Consider the following 18,951-nt stretch of genomic DNA (forward strand, 5'->3'; position numbering starts at 1 on the left):
ACGCTCTCCAGGGTTTCCATCCTCACCCAGCAGCTCGCCCGTTTATGGGACCAGTCAGGCCCTGCTACATGAGGCACCTGGACTCGCCAGCCCTGGTCTGGGGAAGATTAAGGGAAAGAAAGCCTTCTTTTCCTTCCCCCAAAGCAGGCTCAACGCTGCTCTCTCGAAACAGACCTAGGGTGGGGCAACCCAAGCACAGAATTCGCTATCGGACGCTCTCCACCATGTGAAATGGGCCTGGGGTCCGGCGCTCTCTAGCTGTACGGCAAGAAGGCATAAGCGCAGGGGCAAGCCAAACTCACCGTTAAGGCATAAAGAGCTTCTTTCTCTTGTGGAGACTGGATCTTGTGGGCCAGTAACCAGGGCGCGTGGGTTGGGCTAAGGGAAAACAGAGAGACCTGGGCTGTGGATGGAGAGGAAGAAACCAACTGGTATGGCTGAGTACACTCCGTCAAGTGGCCTCTCTTCCAGAAGCACGGGTCCCAAAGCAGAGGTGGAGTGACGGGCACACAGCCCACACACCTGCCTCTGAAGGAGGCCAACCCCCACCCACCCTTGGTGCGGCGACAGCACCTGACATCCTCCTCCCTGCAGCCAACCCACCCCTGGAACTCCAAGCTGAGCACTCAAGGCCAGACCTGTGTGTAACCAGGTCGTGAGCAGTAGACCCTATCGGATGACAAATGTTCAGTAAGCACTGGAGTAGAAAGTGTGATCAAACTTTTCCCTCATTTCAAGATGCTGACTATGCAGCATCATGTAGATTAAACATGTGTATGGCTGACATGATTCTTCAGTTCCTATCCAGATGCTCTGGAAACAGAAACCAAATTTAAAAACAAAAACAAAACCAGAAACCAACAAAATTTCACCGTCTTCCTGCATTTTCTTAAGAAAGAGGACATTTAAAATTACGGAGAATACTCTGATCTCTTTCACATTCCTACGTAACCTAGCTACATTCTATCCCTAACATTCAGGGGTCTCCTTAGCATTAGTCACTTAGAACACTGCAATTTTTTTCCCATTTGCTATTTCCAGAAAAATAATGTTCTCAGATCATGGAGGGAAAAAAAGGAAAGAAAGCCTCACTCTCTTTCTCTTAGGTAAAACAGACCCAAGAGACCGAAGCATGCACTTTGTCTGAGGTATCCCAAGTCAAGTGTATGTGTGTGAAGGTCACCTTACCCATTGGGATCGGTGTTCACCTGGTCACAGAAATTCTGGATAGCGGACCAATCCTGTTCTGACACGCTTGGGTCTGTGGCTTTATCTGTCAAGGAAATAAAAATAAAGAATGAAGAGAAATATACACCCGCCCCTCCACAAATGAAGTGGCAGCCAAGGACAGTGCTAGCACACCTCTAGGGGATCAGACAGCTGAAAGGGACAGGACCGTGGCTATGCTGTTGGCCACCATCAGGCACAGCGTCTGGCACATGATATGGCCTCAGTGAAGACTGGCTCACTGAATGAACAAGCAAGCTTTTGTCCTGCAAGAGACTCCCCTTCCAGGGCAGCGGTTGGCCTGCGTACGCCTCCTTCATGCCCCGTCAGGACTTCCCCACTCTGGCCCTGCAATGATGAGCAAGGGTCAGCATCCGGGAGGCTACCCCCCACCTTCGTCTTCTTTTTTGAGGGGCGGGGCAGAGAGAGAAGCAGACTCCCCGCTGAGCAAGGAGCCTGATGTGGGGCTCGATCCCAGGACCCTGGGATCACGACCTGAGCTGAAGGCAATCAACCGCCTGAACCACCCAGGCGCCCCGCGGAAGGCTACTTCTAAATTTCTTAGCTATGTGATGGTAAGATTAGAACATACCACAAGGCTCTGGGTGGCTCCACTTGGTCATCTCACCATCTCCTCAAAAACAATAAACCCTAAGTCTAACCCTCAGCTTACTGAAATCCTCTCTGACCGTCCTATGTAAGAAGCTTCTCCGTGTATCAGTGGCTTGTGCGCTCTAACAAAAGGACCTCCTTGCGTTCACTCCTCAAAATGCTGTTCCCTTCTGTACACTTGCACATTCCCGGGACCCCAGATCCAATCATGCTACAATCCCTCGACGAAATCTGAGGGCACTAAGCACTGAAAGGATGGCGGCACAGCCTGAGCTACCTACAGAAGGGAGATTATCAGAAGGCCTAACAGAAGACCAGGCTCCGCTGAGGGGAGGGGTGATCTTCGACCTTCCTGGTGCTGGACGACAGCTTCTCTCCTCCCACTGCTGCTGCCTAGAATTCCCAAGAAGGGTGTCCATCCCACATGTCCTGCCCCAGACTAAACCAGGCCCTGATCTCTCACACAGGAGCTGCTGGGAGGCCTCTGTCCTATGCTTTCCTAACCCCCACCCCTCGACTCCTTGCTGTCCAACTTCTGGGGGGTTACCTACCTCTCCAGTGAAAGACCTTGCTGAAGTCTCCTGACAGAGAAGCTCTTTCAGGCTCTGTAACAGGCTGATTCTAGGGTCCTGTTTCTGGTATTACTCCTTATGCCTGAACATTTACTTCGGTCCTCTCAAAATCCTACCCATTCTTCAAGGCCCATCTGAATTTCCACCTTCCCCCAAAACCTCCTCCCACTGCTCCAGCCCCTGTGATTCTCCTCCCTTCGGGTTACTGAAGAGTCCAAGGTCAAGCAGAGTTTAACCTTTCCTGACTGCAGTCACACTTCTGTCATGTGGAAGTCATGTGTCTCCCCAGCTCAACTGAGATTCAAAAAGCCAACTCCATTCTAAGTGAAAAAAGAAGACAAGGGAGAACAAAGGAATCAGACTGTCACTGCCTATATTCCCTCACCTGTTCCCCCTCAAAGCCCCTTCCTATGCTGGATCTCGAAAATCCTATCCATCCTTTGAGCCCCAATTCAAATGCCACTTCTTCATAAAGACTTCCTTGATCTCTCTCCCACTCCCACCAAACAGAAGCCTCTCTTCCTTCTCAGAAGACCCGCATTCTACCTGCCCCTCTTATGATGGAGATGTCTAGCTCCAATTCTGACTAGCTACTTGTCCTTGGGCTCTCAGGGCCTCAGTTCCCTCCACTATGAAAGAAAACAGCACCTTCCTCAAAGGACACTCCTGAGGTTTATAAGGTAGTATCTAAAGTGCCTGGTACAGCAGCAAATATTAAAGTAACCAATAAAGGACAGCTAAATCTTATTGTTCATTATAATGCACAGTCTCTGCCTTTTACTTTAAAGGCATGCGTACGTGACTTATTGCACCTAAAGGGAATAAAACTCTAGAAGGCAAAAGCCATATATTCCCTGCAGGGCTTAGTACATTACCTTCCTCAAAGGCACAAAATAATTACTCATGAAATAAATTATTTAAAGCAGTGATTCTCAGAGATCCTGATTAAAGAGATCGGACTCATCTTAAATAATTCTGCCTGATTTTAGCTTCCTGAAGTTTTAGTGCACTACCAGGTCAAGGTTGATGTCTCTGGGCACTCAGAAACTCGACCCATGACTGGACCTAGAGCCAAGATCGGCAGAATCCAGCCTTCCTCCTCCTCACCCCCTCCCCGGCCACCAAGTGAAAAGAGTAAGACAATCACCAGCTTTTCCAAAGAAAGGAGTAAGACACATCTATGAGGTTAAGTCATGTTCCAAACCCTTAACCAAGGCAAAGCAGCAAGATCTATAAAGGATAAGTTTATTTGTATCATGAGGATTCCCTCAAAGTTTATCCCAGCCCCCAAATAGCAACAGTAGTATTAGCTGCCCTTTTTTTTTTTTGTAAAGAAGTTACCATGTACCAGCCACCAGGCTGAGTGTTTCCCAAGCCTCCCTCCCGTCCAATGTTAAGAAGGGAGAGCGCCACTATTCTCTCATGATTTTAGAGGCAAAGAAACCTGCCCAGCCACCAAAGCTGGAAAACAGCAACAAAACTGCAGTCCCAGGTCTGCCCCGAGCCAGGGCCCAAACATTTCTCTCAGTTCCTTGACAGAGACAAGGCCTCTTTGGGAACTAGTTTCAACTTTCTCGCCACTAAGTTATCAACTCCTAAAGCAGGAAGACCGGTCTCGTTCACCTTCACATCCTCCAGAATGTCACTGACACAACTATCTACTGAATGAATGATTCACCTTTTGCTCTGCAGAGCCTGGCCAGTTGGCTGGACCAGTTTTTGACTCCAGGGGAGGGCTAACCCGGTTCGGAAATAACTGGGTCTTCCATAATATAATGCCAGCCGGCAAGGCTGTTTCAGAGGCTTCCTGCGGCTCCAGAGAAAACGGCCCCCCGGCCCCCCCAAGGTCCACCCACTGGGTCTGATCAGGCCGTAGCACCCCTAGGGTGCAGGACACCCATGTGCCCCAAGGAGTGGCTGGTGGCCAGCAGGGCACAGCCAGGGAAAGACTCAAAGAACCTCTTCTCTACTTCTCAGGACTGCCACAGCCCTACCAGGGGCTACCCCAGGCATTAAAGTGGTTTCTTTAGCTGGCACTTGGGCAGGACAAAGAACACTAGTGCCACGTATCTACTTAATAAAAGCAGTGTTCCTATGCATTTCAAGCCCGCTACAGGGTGAGAGGTATTAAGAAAACAGCTGAGACCTCCAGCAGTGAGTGACATGGCTCCTCTACGAGTGACTAAATCCGAAGCCAAATCATCTCACACAGCTGCCAATGAACCACGAGAGTCCTGACTCCGGCGCCAGGAGCAGCCTATGCTGGTCAGGGGAACCCTGAGGCTTTGGGGAAGCAGTGACCTCAAGGAACACTTAGAGTTCAATCCTTCAGGAAGTCTACAGTCCAGGAGTCCTTCAGTTAAGCCCACGACGGAAACCCAAGACCCACCATGGGAATGTCCTATGCTAGGCTCCAAGATAAAGAATGAGCTCAGCCCTCAAGAAGCTGGGAGAGTATAAATAGATTGCAATTTGACCACCCCCGATCCCCAAGAGAGGCACAAAAGTGGGGCTGGAAGGAAGACAGGACATATCACCTGGGAGTAGGTCCAGGTGAAAGGAACACGGCTTTGCCGAGCACCCCACTACAAGCATGTAAGATGGCCCAGCGCCCCTGGCAGCACCGCTATGGCTACAGTCCCAAAGACCAAAGGGACCCAGCACAGCTTTTAACAGCATAGGACTGGCAACAACCTCAAAGGTCCACTAACAGGGAACTGGGTACATCAATTATTGGGATGTAGGTTCTCACTAATAAGAACGAGGCAGCTCTCTATGCAATCCTGGGGAACCACCACCAAAATCAATTAAGTTTGGGGGTCAGGGGCTGCAGAATGCACAGAAGCTGCTATTTGCATTTTTTAAAGCATGAATTTCTGGTAACACCTTCCTCCCCCCCACCTAATTTTCATTAAATTCTAGTTAGTTAACATATAGCATAATATTGGTTTCAGGAGAATTCAGTGATTCATCACTTCAGCTTCCTGATGTTCCTTTGAGGAACTACTCCTCCCCAGTTCCAAAGTTTTTCCTTTTTTTTTTCTCCTGCTAAGCCAATAGGAGTTTTTTGCCACTCACAACTAAAAACACTAATGATAATATCTAACACTACATGCCAGACACTGTTCTAAGTGCTACACATGTATTAACAACTCTAAGGTCAGATTACTACTATCTACTATCTCTATCTTCAAGACACAGCTGCCCTGCTGGACTGACGCAAGGTCTGTTAGTGACCTGAGCCTGGCAGTCCTCAGACCCCACCTACAAGGACTTCCTTCTCCATCCAGCCCAGACTCAGTGCATTTCTTCAGCTACACCCCTGTCCTTGCCACACCATCAACCCCTCTACCTCCTTGGCCTTCCATTGTACCAACTCCACTGTGCCCCACATCCCAGCAAATCCAGTTTAAACCATAGCTCACCTCCTCTGATCCTACTAGGGGTGGAGAATCACACAACCCTGAAGACTACAAGAAACACTTCTGATGTCCAATCAACACTCTGAAGTCCAAACTCAGAGGATCTCAAGTATGAAGTGGGAAGGTGATCCTGCCCTTTTCCTCTGAGGGGACATTTGGCAATATCTGGAGATGCTTTTGGTTTTATGTGGGCATTTTGGTGTGTGCTATTGGCATCTAGTGGGTTGAGGCCAGGAACTCTACTAAACATCCTATAATGCACAGGACAGACCCCCACAACACAGAATTATCAGACCCAATGTCAACAGTGTCAAGGTTGAGAGACCCTGTTCTCAAGCATCCAGGTGGGCACCCTTTTGTTTCCCTTACCAGCCGTTTCCAAACTTCCCCACCTCCTCCCTGAAGGCCCCTGTTCCATCTCTGCCCCTGACACTCAGCAGGGAATGGTGGTGGTCACACGGGACCTTATTTGCATGTGCAATCATCTTTATCTCCTTCCCCAAACATTCAGAAAAACAAAAGGTGCCCTTCCTCTCTGTGAAGCCAAGTCACCCCTTTCTGCTCTGGCTCTGACCTCCTTCAGCATCTTCAAGGCCCTCACCCATGGCTCCAGCATTGGACTTGGGATTTAAGGATATTTCCCCAAAGGAACAGTAGCATAAAGAGGGGCTTACAGGTGCCCCTCTCCTTTTGAGATCTTCTTTACACCTAAATTCCCTCTGGCTACGCTCCCTCCTTCCTTTCACAAATACCATTTAAAAAAAAAAGAAAAAAGGGCTGGTGACCAGGGGCTACACGCTCCCTACACCAGATAAACTTCATATTGCAGAATAGCTGTTGCCAACTCTTCAAAACTCAAGAGATTTCACATAAAATATAGGTTCTAGCTCTAACTGAAAAACTGCAAGATCTAGCACCTTTGGGACCATATCTGCCTAAAACAGAGGGTCTGAAGAACCCCCACCTTGGGCAGTCGGGTTCCCTGTTATCTCCTGCACCGGGTCAGCTGACAGCGTCCTCTCACCCAGTCCACCTGACTCTTTTTGGCAACTCCAGTCTAGGCCTATTCTCCACTACCTAATCAACTGCCTTCAGTCCCCACCACTTAACTCAAAGATACCTCATCAGCAACCTTTTAGTTGCCAAATTCAAAGTTCCCCCTTCTCCTGCCTCACCCTACTCCATCTTTCTGCCCACCAACTACGCCCCTCCTTTGAGATGGGTGGCTCCCCACCCCCCCAGCTTTCTCCTGCCCGTGTCAGCGCCACCTTCCCTGTCAGGCTGCTTTTCCCACCTGCTTCCTAAACGCTGAGGTTCTCCATGCTCTATCTGCAAACCTCTGCTCTTCTTAATATCCACCGCCTGCCTGGACAAGCTCTCTGCCAGTGAACTGAAGATTCCCACACTGACCTCCAGCTCCCACCCTTTCTGCAGCTGATCACCTGCCTGGACAGGGTCTCTTTTTGGCTATGCCACCTGTACCTCAAACTCCACAACGGAACCATCTTTTCCTTCTTAAACTGAGTCTTCCTCACAGGTGAGGCATTTCTAACTAACCAGTTCCCAGAGCCCGAAATCCGGGATCCATCCTAAGTTCCTCCTAGTCTCCATTCGAATGCATCAAGGCCGCTGATTGTGCCTGCTAATTATTTCTACTGTCAGCCCCTAAGCACTACCAAAACAGCTTTTTATTTACTCTCCCTGCCTGGCCTCGCCTCCCTAGCCAATTTGGCTCCACATGGCTGCAGATGAGGCTTTTAATAGGTGTACTTGATCAGACGCTCCCACTGAAAACTCCACCCCCACCCCGCCACAGGATAAAATATAAATTCCTTCCTGCAGCATCCAAACCCCTCGAAGATCTGCAGCATCCAAGCCCTGATTAGCCCCCCAGCCTCTTTTCCAGGCTCTTTGTTCTTTAGGCTTTCCACTCCAGCAGTACCCACTACTGGTTCCCAAAACGCCCCACACCCTCCCGTCCCCAGTTTTTTGCACATGGTTTCCTGTGCCGGAGTGCCTGAGATGTTGTCACCTCCACTGTCCACTCAAATGCTATGTCTGCTGTGACAATCCCCAGGTAAACCGATCAACTCCTTATCACATGTTAAAGCAAAAGCGGCCCGCACCCCAATTTGCCGTAATTATAGCAAGGTGCCCTGACTGTGTACTTGGACCCACTAAACAAGGTCTTTGTAATCAAGGACCCTGTGTTACGCACCTCAGGATTTCCAGCACCTAGCAGAGCCCAATACAAGACGCATAGTCTGTAGCCTCCCTGAATTTCAATTCCTCATCGGTTACCTGTACCGGCCAGGACTGCGGTGAGGGGGGAGTCCGGCCAGAGTAAACGTACACAAAAGGTATAAAGGGCTTGTTTTGACATTAACAACAGCAGCCTGATAGAGATCTGTACCAGCTCGAGAGAGACCGCAAGAGGCTGCCTGCGTTGCGCGAGTCTCCTTCAGTGTGAAGGTCCTCTTCTCCAAAACGGGATTAATAACAGAAGCTGCCTCTTGGGGTCGTAATGAGGATTAACAATGGCTGAAATGCTTCTAGCACAGTGCTTGACACAAAAGAAAAGCTCCACACACGCTAGCCATTACGTGAATCATGTTTGCGTGCTGCGACGACAGAGGTGGGCAGTGGCGGGGAGCAGAGTACCCAGACTCGGGTTCCACCGCCCGGCCGACTCCTGAGGCTCCTCGGGGGAACCCGGGGCGATCCCCGCACCCACGCCCCGCCCAACCCAGCCCAGCCCCCGGCCACCTGCCCGCCGCCGCCGCCGCGTCAGAAGAAAGGCCTGGGGAGGCGGGAAGCCAGGCCTCACGTGTGTTGCTGGGCCCCCGCCGAGGGGCGGCCCCGCTACTCACTGAGCCACAGCTCCAGCGCCGCCGCCGGCCCCGGGGGCCCCCCGGCCGTCTCGGCCCCCGCCGCGGCCCCTGCTGCCACTGTCGCCGCCGCCGCCATGGCCCGGACCCCGCTGCTCAAGTTGCGGCTGCCCCTGGCCTCTAGCCGCCGCCGCCGTCCGGCGCGCTCCGGGGCTGCCGACGCGGCAGGCGAGGGTTGGCACGTGACAGGGCGGGGTCTGGTGCGGCCCCGCCCACCACTCAAGCCCCGCCTCCGGCGAGCCCGGAGCCGGGGGCGCTGCCTCGCAGAGATGCCTCCCCTCCGCGGAGGCTGGGTTTGCCCAGTGTGGTTCTAGACCACGGCGGGGCCAAGGCCTATCAAGCCAACTTCTCGAGGCCTGCGTGCTCTTGTCCTTCTGGAGTAGGCTTGTCGGATGAAATGCAGGATGCCCAGTTAAATTTGAATTTCAGATAAACTAGGAATAGGGGTTTTTTTTTGGGGGGGGGGGGAGTATTTTTATCCAGGAGGGTCTTCCCCCACACCACCTTCTCTGAAATGACACACAGGCTTTCTATCATACTGCCTTATTTTCTCCTTTACACATTACACCATCGATCTACTAAATACTGCCTATTTTGTTAAAGGATAATTTTTCCCCAAAAAAGTCATGATTCTCATACATATTGAAACAAATACATGTTAAATATTTTAACTTTAATTAAATGAGGGGAACTGAGCGGATGTGGTGTTGTAATTCATTCAAAAGAGAAAAAAAGGGGGGCGCCTGGGTGGCTCATTCATTAAGCCTCTGCCTTCGGCTCAGGTCATGATCCCAGGGTTCTGGGATCAAGCTCCCTCCTCTGGAAGGAAGCCTGCTTCTCCCTCTCCCACTTCCCCTGCTTGTGTTCCCTCTCTCGCTATGTCTCTGTCAAATAAATAAAATCTCTAGGAAAAAAAAAGAAAAAAGGTTGGGGGCACCTGGGTGACTCAGTCAGTAGAGCAGGAGACTCTTGATCTTGGTGTTGGAAGTTCAAGCCCCATATTGGGTATAGAGATCATTTAAAATCTTAAAAAAAGAAAAAGGCAAATGTATACAGAGTAAAGGAGTGTTGGAACACATGGACAAATGGACACAAAACTAGCTTTTCCATCAGCAGTGAGGGCTGTCCACCCAACCTGCAGAATAATTTGCATTTCTATCAGTCATCTAGGAGTAACCACTTGTAAGAGGTCCGAGAGACAATGAAAAGCCATGCTACCTAGACGACACATAATTTTCCTTCGAAGCACGCTGTCTATACTCCATTGCCTGTTTCACCCCACTAATAAAAGCAAAAACTTTGCTCTGCACACTTCTATATCCCCAGTACCTAGAATAGTGCCTGGCATGCTAGTGCCACCAAATATTTGTTGAATGGCCAAATGAACCCTAGAAGCAGTAAGAGGTAGCTATAGGGCTTTAGGTCCCGTCTCTGAATGAGGACTTCAACCACTTCCATCTTGACCTCAGTCTGTACTTTCTAATTGATTAAGTTCTTTCCAACTTATCTCTTAACTGTGGCAAAGGCCCCACAGGAAAAGTATCCTGTGATGGGAACCAAAACTACCCCCTCAAGCAGTAAGGACGGCCCTGAGCCAGCAAGACCCCGCCCTGTGATTGACCCAAAGACATTGATGACCTGACTTCACTGCCCACCTTTGTCCCGCATGTTCCTTACATAAACCTGCAAGTATTTTCAGCACTCTGGAGACGTCTTTGAGATGTTAGTCTGCTCTGTTCCCCGCTGGCCTCATTGAAATAAATCCTTTTCTTGCTTCACCACCACTGTCTCTCTGCCTTTGGGTTTTGTCAGTAGTGAGGAACCAAACCTGATCTGTTTGGGACTCTCAGAGCCAGGGACTCTTGCAGCCTTGCGGCCCAGGGACATCCCTATCCCAAGTAAATACACAATCTAAGTGAGGTAACCACCGTTGTGCTATCTCAGTTTCAAAATAAGTCTAGCCACACACATCTCTGACAGATTGCTGCCCATAGCACCCTTCCACATGGAAACTGTCATGAAAGCTCTGAACAAGAGACGGAAGTGCTGTTTGCCAGCTTCTATGCTAAACCTTTTACAGTTGTTACCGGTCTTGATAAACTCGCGCTGCTGTAACAGAATACCCCAGACTCGGCGGCCTAAACAAGACGTTTTCTCACAGGTCTGGAGGCTGGAAAGTCCAAGATAAGGTGCCGCAGATTGGGTCCCTGGTAAGACCCCACTTCCTGGTTTGCAGAGGGCTGCCATTTTGCTGTGTGCTTCCAAGGTGGAGGGACAGGGTGAGAGAGAGAGTATGCATTGTGGTCTCTTCCTCTTATAAAGATACTAATCTCTTCCTGAGGGCTCCACCTTTGTGACCACATCTAAACCTAATTAACTCCTAAAGTCCCACCTCCAAATACCACCACATATAGAGGCTTAGAGCTTCAGCATATGAATTTTCAGGGGACAGCTTCCACCTATAACATTATTCATATAGCGGAAATTTTGTTTTTCAAAGAATTGTCTATAGCGTACCCTTCTGTGTTCTTTTTGGTTCTTTGGGAATTATGTTACATCTCTGTAAACTGTAGATAACTGAAAGCAATTAAAAATTATTCTTGTCTATAGGCTTGCAAATGAATTGTCCTGGGAAAATACAACCTGCTCTACGTGGAAAAACCAGTTTGTCTCCACCTGCACATTCATTTCAATATTCCTGATCTATAAATTTGTCCTGTGGATTCTCCTTTGAACTGGTTGTAACATCTCCTCAGCGTCTTCACTAATGAGTCAAATAAAATCTTTAACACATGTTCATCTCTTGAAAATTCTAAACACCTGGCGACGCTAGAGCTGGGTTTCCTCACTGCAACAAATGTCTGGAGATGACTGGAGACTGCGCCCCATAGAGGGGCAGGAACTCTCCACTGGCCAAGGACCATTCATCACTTCTTAGATATATCTTACACCTGGCTTACGTTACTTACGTGATTTTAGGCAACCACACTCATTCAACATTTTGACTAGTGGATCAGTTTTCCAACTGGCCTTTGTTAGAATAACCTGGAGGGCTTGTTAAAACACATCATGCAGGGCCCAACCCACACAGTTTCTAATTCAGTAGGTCTGGGACGAAGCCCAAGAATCTGTCTTTCTCATTAGTCTCCAGGCGATGCTGATGCCGCTGGCCTAGGGACTGCAACAGAAAGATAAAAGGTAAGTGGGCAATAGGGAAGTGGATTGGGAGTTCAGGGCAGTGGTTGGGTTTACATACCATCGAACTTCTGGCACTTTATAGATGCAAAATAATTATTGGTGGAACTGGAATCCTCTGGCTCTCCCTATCTAGCTCTAAGCACCAGATGTTAACTAATTGTACCTGAAGTCCTTTCTTTTGTATGTCCTGTTCCTTCAGCCTGGAAAGACCTCCCTCTGCTGTCAAACTGTCAGCGTGGAGCTGCCAGAGTTAGCCAATAAAAATAGAGGAAGCCCAGTTAAATCTGAATTTCAGACACACAATTTTTTAGCACAAGTATGTTCCAAATATTGCCTGGGACATACTTATACTAAGACAATTACTATTTATCTGAAATTGAAATCAAAAGGCAAAACCCAACTCCTTCTAAAGGAAGTGTTCCCCGACTGGCTTTCCCCCCCCACCCCCACCCAAGGATTCCATATCCCTGTAGCAATTCCATTGCCTCTCCACCATCAGCTCCACACCTGTATTACGGCAATTGTTAGTCTCATGTGAGACTCTCATCTCTTTGAGGTGGGGGACCTTCTCTTTTGAGAAGGTGGGAGGGGGAGAGGGAGAAGCAGACTCCTGCTGAGCAGGGAGCCCAATGTGGAGGCTCGATCTCAGGACTCTGGGATCATGACGCGAACCGAAGGCAGACGCTTAACTGACTGAGCCACCCAGGCGCCCCTGAATGTCTGTAATTAATGAGGCTTTATTATTCCTCTCCACATCCCCAGGCCTCAGAGGGCCTGGCACAAGAGGTATTTGTCAAATGAATGAATACAGACAGGATTGAATGGACTCGGTTTAGAGGGGTTCTCCAGGTGATGACAGCTTCCCCTCCTTGGCTGGGCTGTCCTACTGCCATCAGGATCGGGAGAGTGGTGGGTGGGGGTGGAGCTGAGGGGGGCTCTGGCCTAGAGGGAAAGGCCGTGACCCTAACATTTGGCAGGGCTATGACGGATAAGTTGAAGATCCCCCAGGCCGTGATAATGAGCATGAGTGCCAAAACAAACTTGTACTGACTTCCAAATTAAAAAAACACATTCATATCCGGTGATTCACTAATGACAATAGTTACCACCAGTGATGTGAAGTTCCTGGAACACTGCATAGCAGCATTCTCACTAAACGTAGCGACTTCGGCAAAGTCAGCCCCTGTGCTCTTGACTGCTCACCCTGACCATCTGATCCGATCAGAGGTGGATCTGGGCTTTGACTCCACAGTGTCTCTGAGCAGCCACTGCGTGAAGCACAGCTGTTCTCAGCACCAGGGGTACAATGGTGAAGACAGGACGCCCCCGTTCTCCTGGACTTTACTATCTGACACCAGCAAATAACCGCAGAACTCCTTACATACACAATTAGTTATGCAATCAATTCCAATTGTGTGCTTTGGAAAAGAGGGTGCTGATGATGAAAGACAACAGGAAGACCTCCCAGGAAGAAGTCAGAGGCTTCCCTGATGTGATAGCGGAGCTGAGATCTGGAGGCTAGGAAGGAGGCAACCAGGCAAAACCAGAGAAGAGTGGGGAGAACAGTAGTATGAAGGCAGGAAGGAGATGTGCCTGGGGACCTCGGGAAGGCATATGTGGTTGGAGGCCAGACAAGAGGGCACGTGAGGGGCCGTAAAGGGTGAAGTGCAGCTGGGGAGACAGACCAGGGTCAGGCTGTGATGAGGAAGCGCGGCTTCATCCGGACAACAGTCCTCCTCCTTGCCTCATTTTCCAATCCTCTCCTATCAGGGCTCCCTGCTTCTGGTCTGGTTCTGCTCCAATCTCTCTGCAGCAAAGCTGCCAGGAGGAGCTTTCAAATAATCCACAAATCCGATCCTGTCGCTTCCCAAAACCTTTCAATGGCTCCTCACCTTCCACCTCCTGACGACTTAACCCATCTCTTCACTAACGGAACCCACAATTTGTTCAAGTGCCCAGGGTTCCCCAACCCAGCCGTGGACCTCAAGGAAGAGTGGGCCCTGCCCCCACTCTGGGTCTGACTGACCTATGAGGATGCCTCCCCCACTTTCCCAGAAGTTCAAGAATGGGGAAGTAAAGCAGGGAAGGGTGCTTGGAGAAAAGTTTCTTTGCATTTGGGGGAGAGCGGCAGAAAGCCACTACCTCTGACAGCACATGAAGGAGGAAGTGCAGAGAGGCCCAACCATTTTAGGCAAGCCAACTGTCAGCACAGGAAACCAACCCAAGGCTATTGGCTGGGGCCAATACAGCAGAGATGGAAATGGAAAGACCCGGGGTCCTTACTGATGTCACTGGACGTTTAATTAACCAACCCTAGAGCCTGCCTTACCCCCTGAACTTCCTGTTACATGAAATACTAAATCTTATTTTAAGCTGGTTTGAATCTGGGGTTTTTTTTGTTGTTGTTATTTGCATCAGATGGCACCCTGATACCCTTAACCTGGCAAAGAAGGGCCATTTGGGGGGGCACCTGGGTGGCTTAGTCGGTTAAGTGTCTGCCTTCGGCTCAGGTCATGATCCCAAGGGCCTGGGATTGAGCCCCACTTTGGTGGGGGGTGGTCCCTGCTCAGCGGGGAGCCTGCTTCTCCCTCTGCCCTCCCCCTGCTCATGCTCTTTCTCTGTCAGATAAATTTAAAAAAAATCTTAAAAAAAAAAAAAGGGCCATTTGGAATTTCCCTCTGCTTGGTTTCTCAGCCACTTCTACACCTCCTCAACTCCTACTCTTACATGCTCACCTTTGTGAAGTTCTCCTCTCCTCCTTCTACTTGGAATACCCTTCCAACCCCCACAGACCTGGGAAACTCCTACTCATCCTTTAGAACACTGTTCAAAGGTCACTTCATCTGTAAAGCCTTCTAGTACCCCTGAACAGATTAAAAGCCGCCCTCTCTGGACCCTCCTATTACCCAGAGGGTCCTCACTTTCTAAGTATTCATCACTCTTGGTCCCTGGGAAGGTAGGAATTTTGTCATATGACAAATATATTAACTGATGAATAGATGACTTCCATTTGTCCCCACCCTTCACTTCAGAGTCTTTGTCCAAAGTCTGTCTCATAGAGGGACGCCTGGCTGGCTCAGTCAGTAGAGCATGTGACTCTTAATCTTGGGGTTGTGGGTTCAGGCCCTACATAGGGTGTAGAGATTACTTAGAAATAAAATCTTAAAAAAAAAATATGCTATGTCTCATAGATAGTTGGATTCAAAAAGCAAATCACAGGCCACAGACCAGCCTGCTAACCACAATTGCAAATCTTGCAAAGCGATGCTGGGAAACTATTAAATTTGGCAGTTAGACCAGCTGAAGACTGCCACTTCTAAACACACTGGTCTGACTGATGGGGCCCTTATTTCTTCCATAAGATCCTCACTTGATTCCCTACTATGTGTCAGGCAATAGGCCAGGCACCATGGTTATAACCAAGAATGAGACAAACTGCCTGCCTTTCTTAATCTTACATTCTTTAGAGTAAGGGAGGCAGTAAACACGTACAAGTATGCTATATACTTTCATATAGTAATAAGTATTACGCAGAAACAAAGTAGGATAAAGGCAATGGAAATGAAATTCCAAATGTGGTTACAGAACAATAATTTTCTAGAAAAGATCCTCTCTGAGGGACACTGACAGAGAATGTGCTGAGGGGAAGGAACCACTCTCCCTACTCAGTACAGTGGGCCCCCCTGCAGCCACGGTCCTATTGTGTGACTCTGTCCCACTGGCCACAGTTGACTGGACCATGAGTAGACAGCTGACCCAAGTGAGGCCATCAGATTCCTCCTGGGAATCTGGACATGGAATACTAGATAAGAGAGAGGATTCTGCTGTAGGGCTGGGGCAGTTATTGGCCAAGTACAGAGAGAAAGAAAAAGCTGGCCTGCAGAAGGAAGACGAGGGGAGCAGACCCAGCTGAATGTTAGAGACTGTAGTCTCAGAGGGACAAAAGTGAGGTTCTTGAGTCCCAGTGGGTTGGCAGGTACAGATTCCAGGCTCTCGAAAGGTCCAGCTGGAAGTCCTCCTGTTTGATCTGTGAGAGTCCTACCTCTCTGATAAATTCCTTTTGCAGTTCAAGTTAGTCTGAGTGGGGGGTGGGGCGTGGCCTGGGTGGCTTGGTCAGTTAAGGGTCTGCCTTAGGCTCAGGTCATGATCTCTGGGTCCTGGGATTGAGCCGTGTTGGGCTTCCCGCTCAGCGGGGTGTCTGCTTCTCCCTCTCCCACTGCCCCTCCCCCTGCTCCTTCTCTGTCAAATAAATAATCTTTTTTTTTTTTTAAAGTTAGTCTGAATGTTTCTATGCTTTACAATCAAGATCACCCTTTCTAAGAATGGAAATACCGGTGGTGATGATGATGGTAATAGATAACACCGGTTAAGTGCCAATCACTGTTTTAAGAACTTTCCATATAACATCTATTTTAATCCTTACGACTCTTTGAGACAGGAACACTTGCCAGCCCCATTTTATAGACGAGGAAACTGAGGTCCAGAAGTCACATGGTGAGTAGATGGTAGAACTGGCTTTTGAGTCTAGTAGTTGGCCTCCATGGCCTTTACCACTTCACCATGCTCTCAGAAGCCTGGGGGAATGGACTTGAGGTTATTTCCAATGTGTGGAGTCCCTTCACCCACACCCACGGTACTGAGCAAAACCCCAGTGTGAAGACACATGCCGCTTTTTAGACAGCTCCCTCCAACTGAGAAAGCGGCATCAGCTTATCAATTCATGAGCCGGTTTCTCATAACCATGCTTGTGCCGTAGAAGCAGAGGCCCCGATGTCACTCCGTAGCTAAGACTTGAGCTTGGACTGTGGGTTGTCATAAGCCTGAGTTTAAATCCTTGCTTTGCCTCATACTGTAACCTTGGGACAGTTCATGAACTCTTCTGAGCCTCAGTTTCCCCACTTATAACACAAATAAGAATACCTCTCTCATGGGGTTGTGGAAACTGAATGGCGATGGGCTACAGTGTTTCTCATTTGGAGGCTGGCTGCCACGTGGGGAAAGTCTAGAAGCCCCAGCAGGATCTTTCAAAAAAAATTTTTATTTTATTTTTTTAAAGATTTTATTTATTTATTTGACAGAGAGGCAGGGAGAGAGGGAACACAAGCGGAGAAGCAGGCTTCCCACTGAGGAGGGAGCCTGATGCGGGACTCAATCCCAGGACTCTGGGATCATGACCTAAGCTGAAGGCAGATAGATGCTTAATGACTGAGCCACCCAGGTGCCTCCCCCCCAAATTTTTATTTTATTTATTCTTTTTCCAGTACGGTCTTTATAGACAGTCATCATCTTCCTTCCACTTTAGCCATTCCTATTTACCCCAGTAAGAACATCTATTTCAGGAGCACCTCGCTGGCTCAGTTGGAAGAGCATGAGACTTGATCTTGGAGTTGTGAATTTGAGCCCCATTTTGGGCACAGAAATTACTTAAATAAAAAAATAATAAATAAAAAGAACATCTTATTTCAGAAACCTGTAGACAATGACTTACAAAAATGGGCAGAAGGAAGAGGTGGATATGAAGAAAAAGGTGTAAAACAGGCAGGGCGAAGGTCCAGTCCAAGGACCAGGCCTGGAGAACTGGAAAAGAGAAAGAGATGACCTTTAGAGAAGGAGACACAGGATGCCCCAAGGGCAAGGACCAAGAGCAGTATAAAACGCAGTGCTCACCCTTGGCAGACGGTCACTTCTCCTTTTACAAGCCCCAGAGGGTCTGCCGTCCAGTTCAGCCCTGCATGTACCAGCCATCCTTCCCTGCTCCACATCCCAACGGGGCCCGAGAACCGAGACCCATGTGTCCAGGCAGCTGCCGCGCTGTCAGGGGCTAACCTGCATCCCCTCAACACTCATGCTGAAGCCCTAACCCCCAGGACCTCAACGTGACTGGATGTGGAGACAGGATCCCTAAAGGGGTGATTAAGTTATAATTGGGCCATTAGGGTGGGCCTTACTCCAACCTGACCCATGTCCTTCTAAGAAGAGATGTGAACACCCGGAGAGATGCCAAGACATGCCCTGAAGAAAGACCACGTGAGGACACAGAGAGAAGGTGGCCATGGGCAAGCCAAGGAGAGAGGCCTCTGGGAAGGCGCAACTGCTGACACCTTGAGCTTGGACTCCCAGACTCCAGAACTGTGAGAAAATAATTTTCTGTTGCTCCAGCCACCTGTCTGGCAGCCTAAGCTGAATGTGAACCAGCCCCTAACCTGTGCCGTATAACAAGCTGTCCGAACCAGACACGAGGTGAGAAGAATCCATAAATGCACTGTGAGCACCCGCAGACTGTTTCCTCTCGGGGTTCCTTCCACGAGCTTCCCGTTGGGCTCCAGGCCCCTCCGCTTCCCTTGGTGTGCACCCGCAGACTGTTTCCTCTCGGGGTTCCTTCCACGAGCTTCCTGATGGGCTCCAGGCCCCTCCGCTTCCCTCTGAAGGTGGTTTCCAGGCCCATCCAGGTTCCTAGGGCCACCTTCACTGTCCTGCACATCTGCTCTCTAGCTGGAAAGCACCTTCTGTATTCGTTCCCGCACTTCCTTCGCTCCCAAGGACACCATCATCTCGGCTACAGGGGGCCCTTGCTAAGAACGAAAAAAGAAAACACTGCCTCATTGCCTTAAGCTGCTGAAAGAGCAAACGCCCAGTCTTGGTCTGCAGGCGCTCTGCCCCAGGCCAACCCCAGTACGGCAGCCCGCCCCTCAAGGGGCAGTTAGCCTTCTATTGTCTTTACTTTCTGCGGCTGAGGCTGGCTCCCAGGAGCCTGTATTCCTGTGCTGGTATGTTTACTGCCCCCGTTCAACCACCAGCTCCATACAGGTAGGGAGTAGGTGTGTTTCATTAACTGCTGTACCCATTGCACCCAGCACGGTGCTTGCACATAGTAGGTACTCCATAAATACTATCTGCTAAGTGACTGAAGGGAACGATCCCGCTTCATTTGTCTTTGTATCCCTGAGCCAGAGTTTAGTGCCGGCCAGTGAATGCCAGCTGAATGGATGAATGAGGGGCTCCAGGGAACCGTCCCGCCCATCTGCCCACCTA

General features: G+C 49.5%; 2 protein-coding genes across 5 annotated transcripts in view; both read right to left on the reverse strand.

Moving 5' to 3' along the window:
• Positions 1-8,890, reverse strand: part of GGA2 (golgi associated, gamma adaptin ear containing, ARF binding protein 2) — a 35,371-nt gene extending 26,481 nt beyond the window's left edge. The window contains exons 1-3 of one of the 2 annotated variants that reach the window (XM_045875152.3): positions 8,704-8,890; positions 1,189-1,273; positions 303-378 (exon numbers count right to left, since the gene is read on the reverse strand). In XM_045875152.3, coding sequence (XP_045731108.1) covers positions 303-378; positions 1,189-1,273; positions 8,704-8,800 — 258 coding nt within the window. In that variant the 5' untranslated portion in view covers positions 8,801-8,890. Of the gene's footprint in view, positions 1-302; positions 404-1,188; positions 1,274-8,703 lie in introns of those variants that run through there. The other variant, XM_064592807.1, reaches the window with a different exon arrangement.
• A 489-nt stretch (positions 8,891-9,379) lies between these two features.
• The window catches only part of EARS2 (glutamyl-tRNA synthetase 2, mitochondrial), a 29,561-nt gene continuing 19,989 nt past the window's right edge, over positions 9,380-18,951 (reverse strand). Inside the window, exon 9 of one of the 3 annotated variants that reach the window (XM_064592808.1) lies at positions 9,380-11,899. In XM_064592808.1, coding sequence (XP_064448878.1) covers positions 11,816-11,899 — 84 coding nt within the window. In that variant the 3' untranslated portion in view covers positions 9,380-11,815. Of the gene's footprint in view, positions 18,514-18,951 lie in introns of all 3 variants that reach the window. The other 2 variants (XM_045875153.3, XM_045875155.3) reach the window with 2 other exon arrangements.

This window comes from Mirounga angustirostris, unplaced genomic scaffold (assembly GCF_029215605.1).
Source record: "Mirounga angustirostris isolate CCGP_5_RB_7025 unplaced genomic scaffold, mMirAng1.0.hap1 SCAF_5, whole genome shotgun sequence".
Lineage (NCBI taxonomy): Eukaryota > Metazoa > Chordata > Mammalia > Carnivora > Phocidae > Mirounga > Mirounga angustirostris.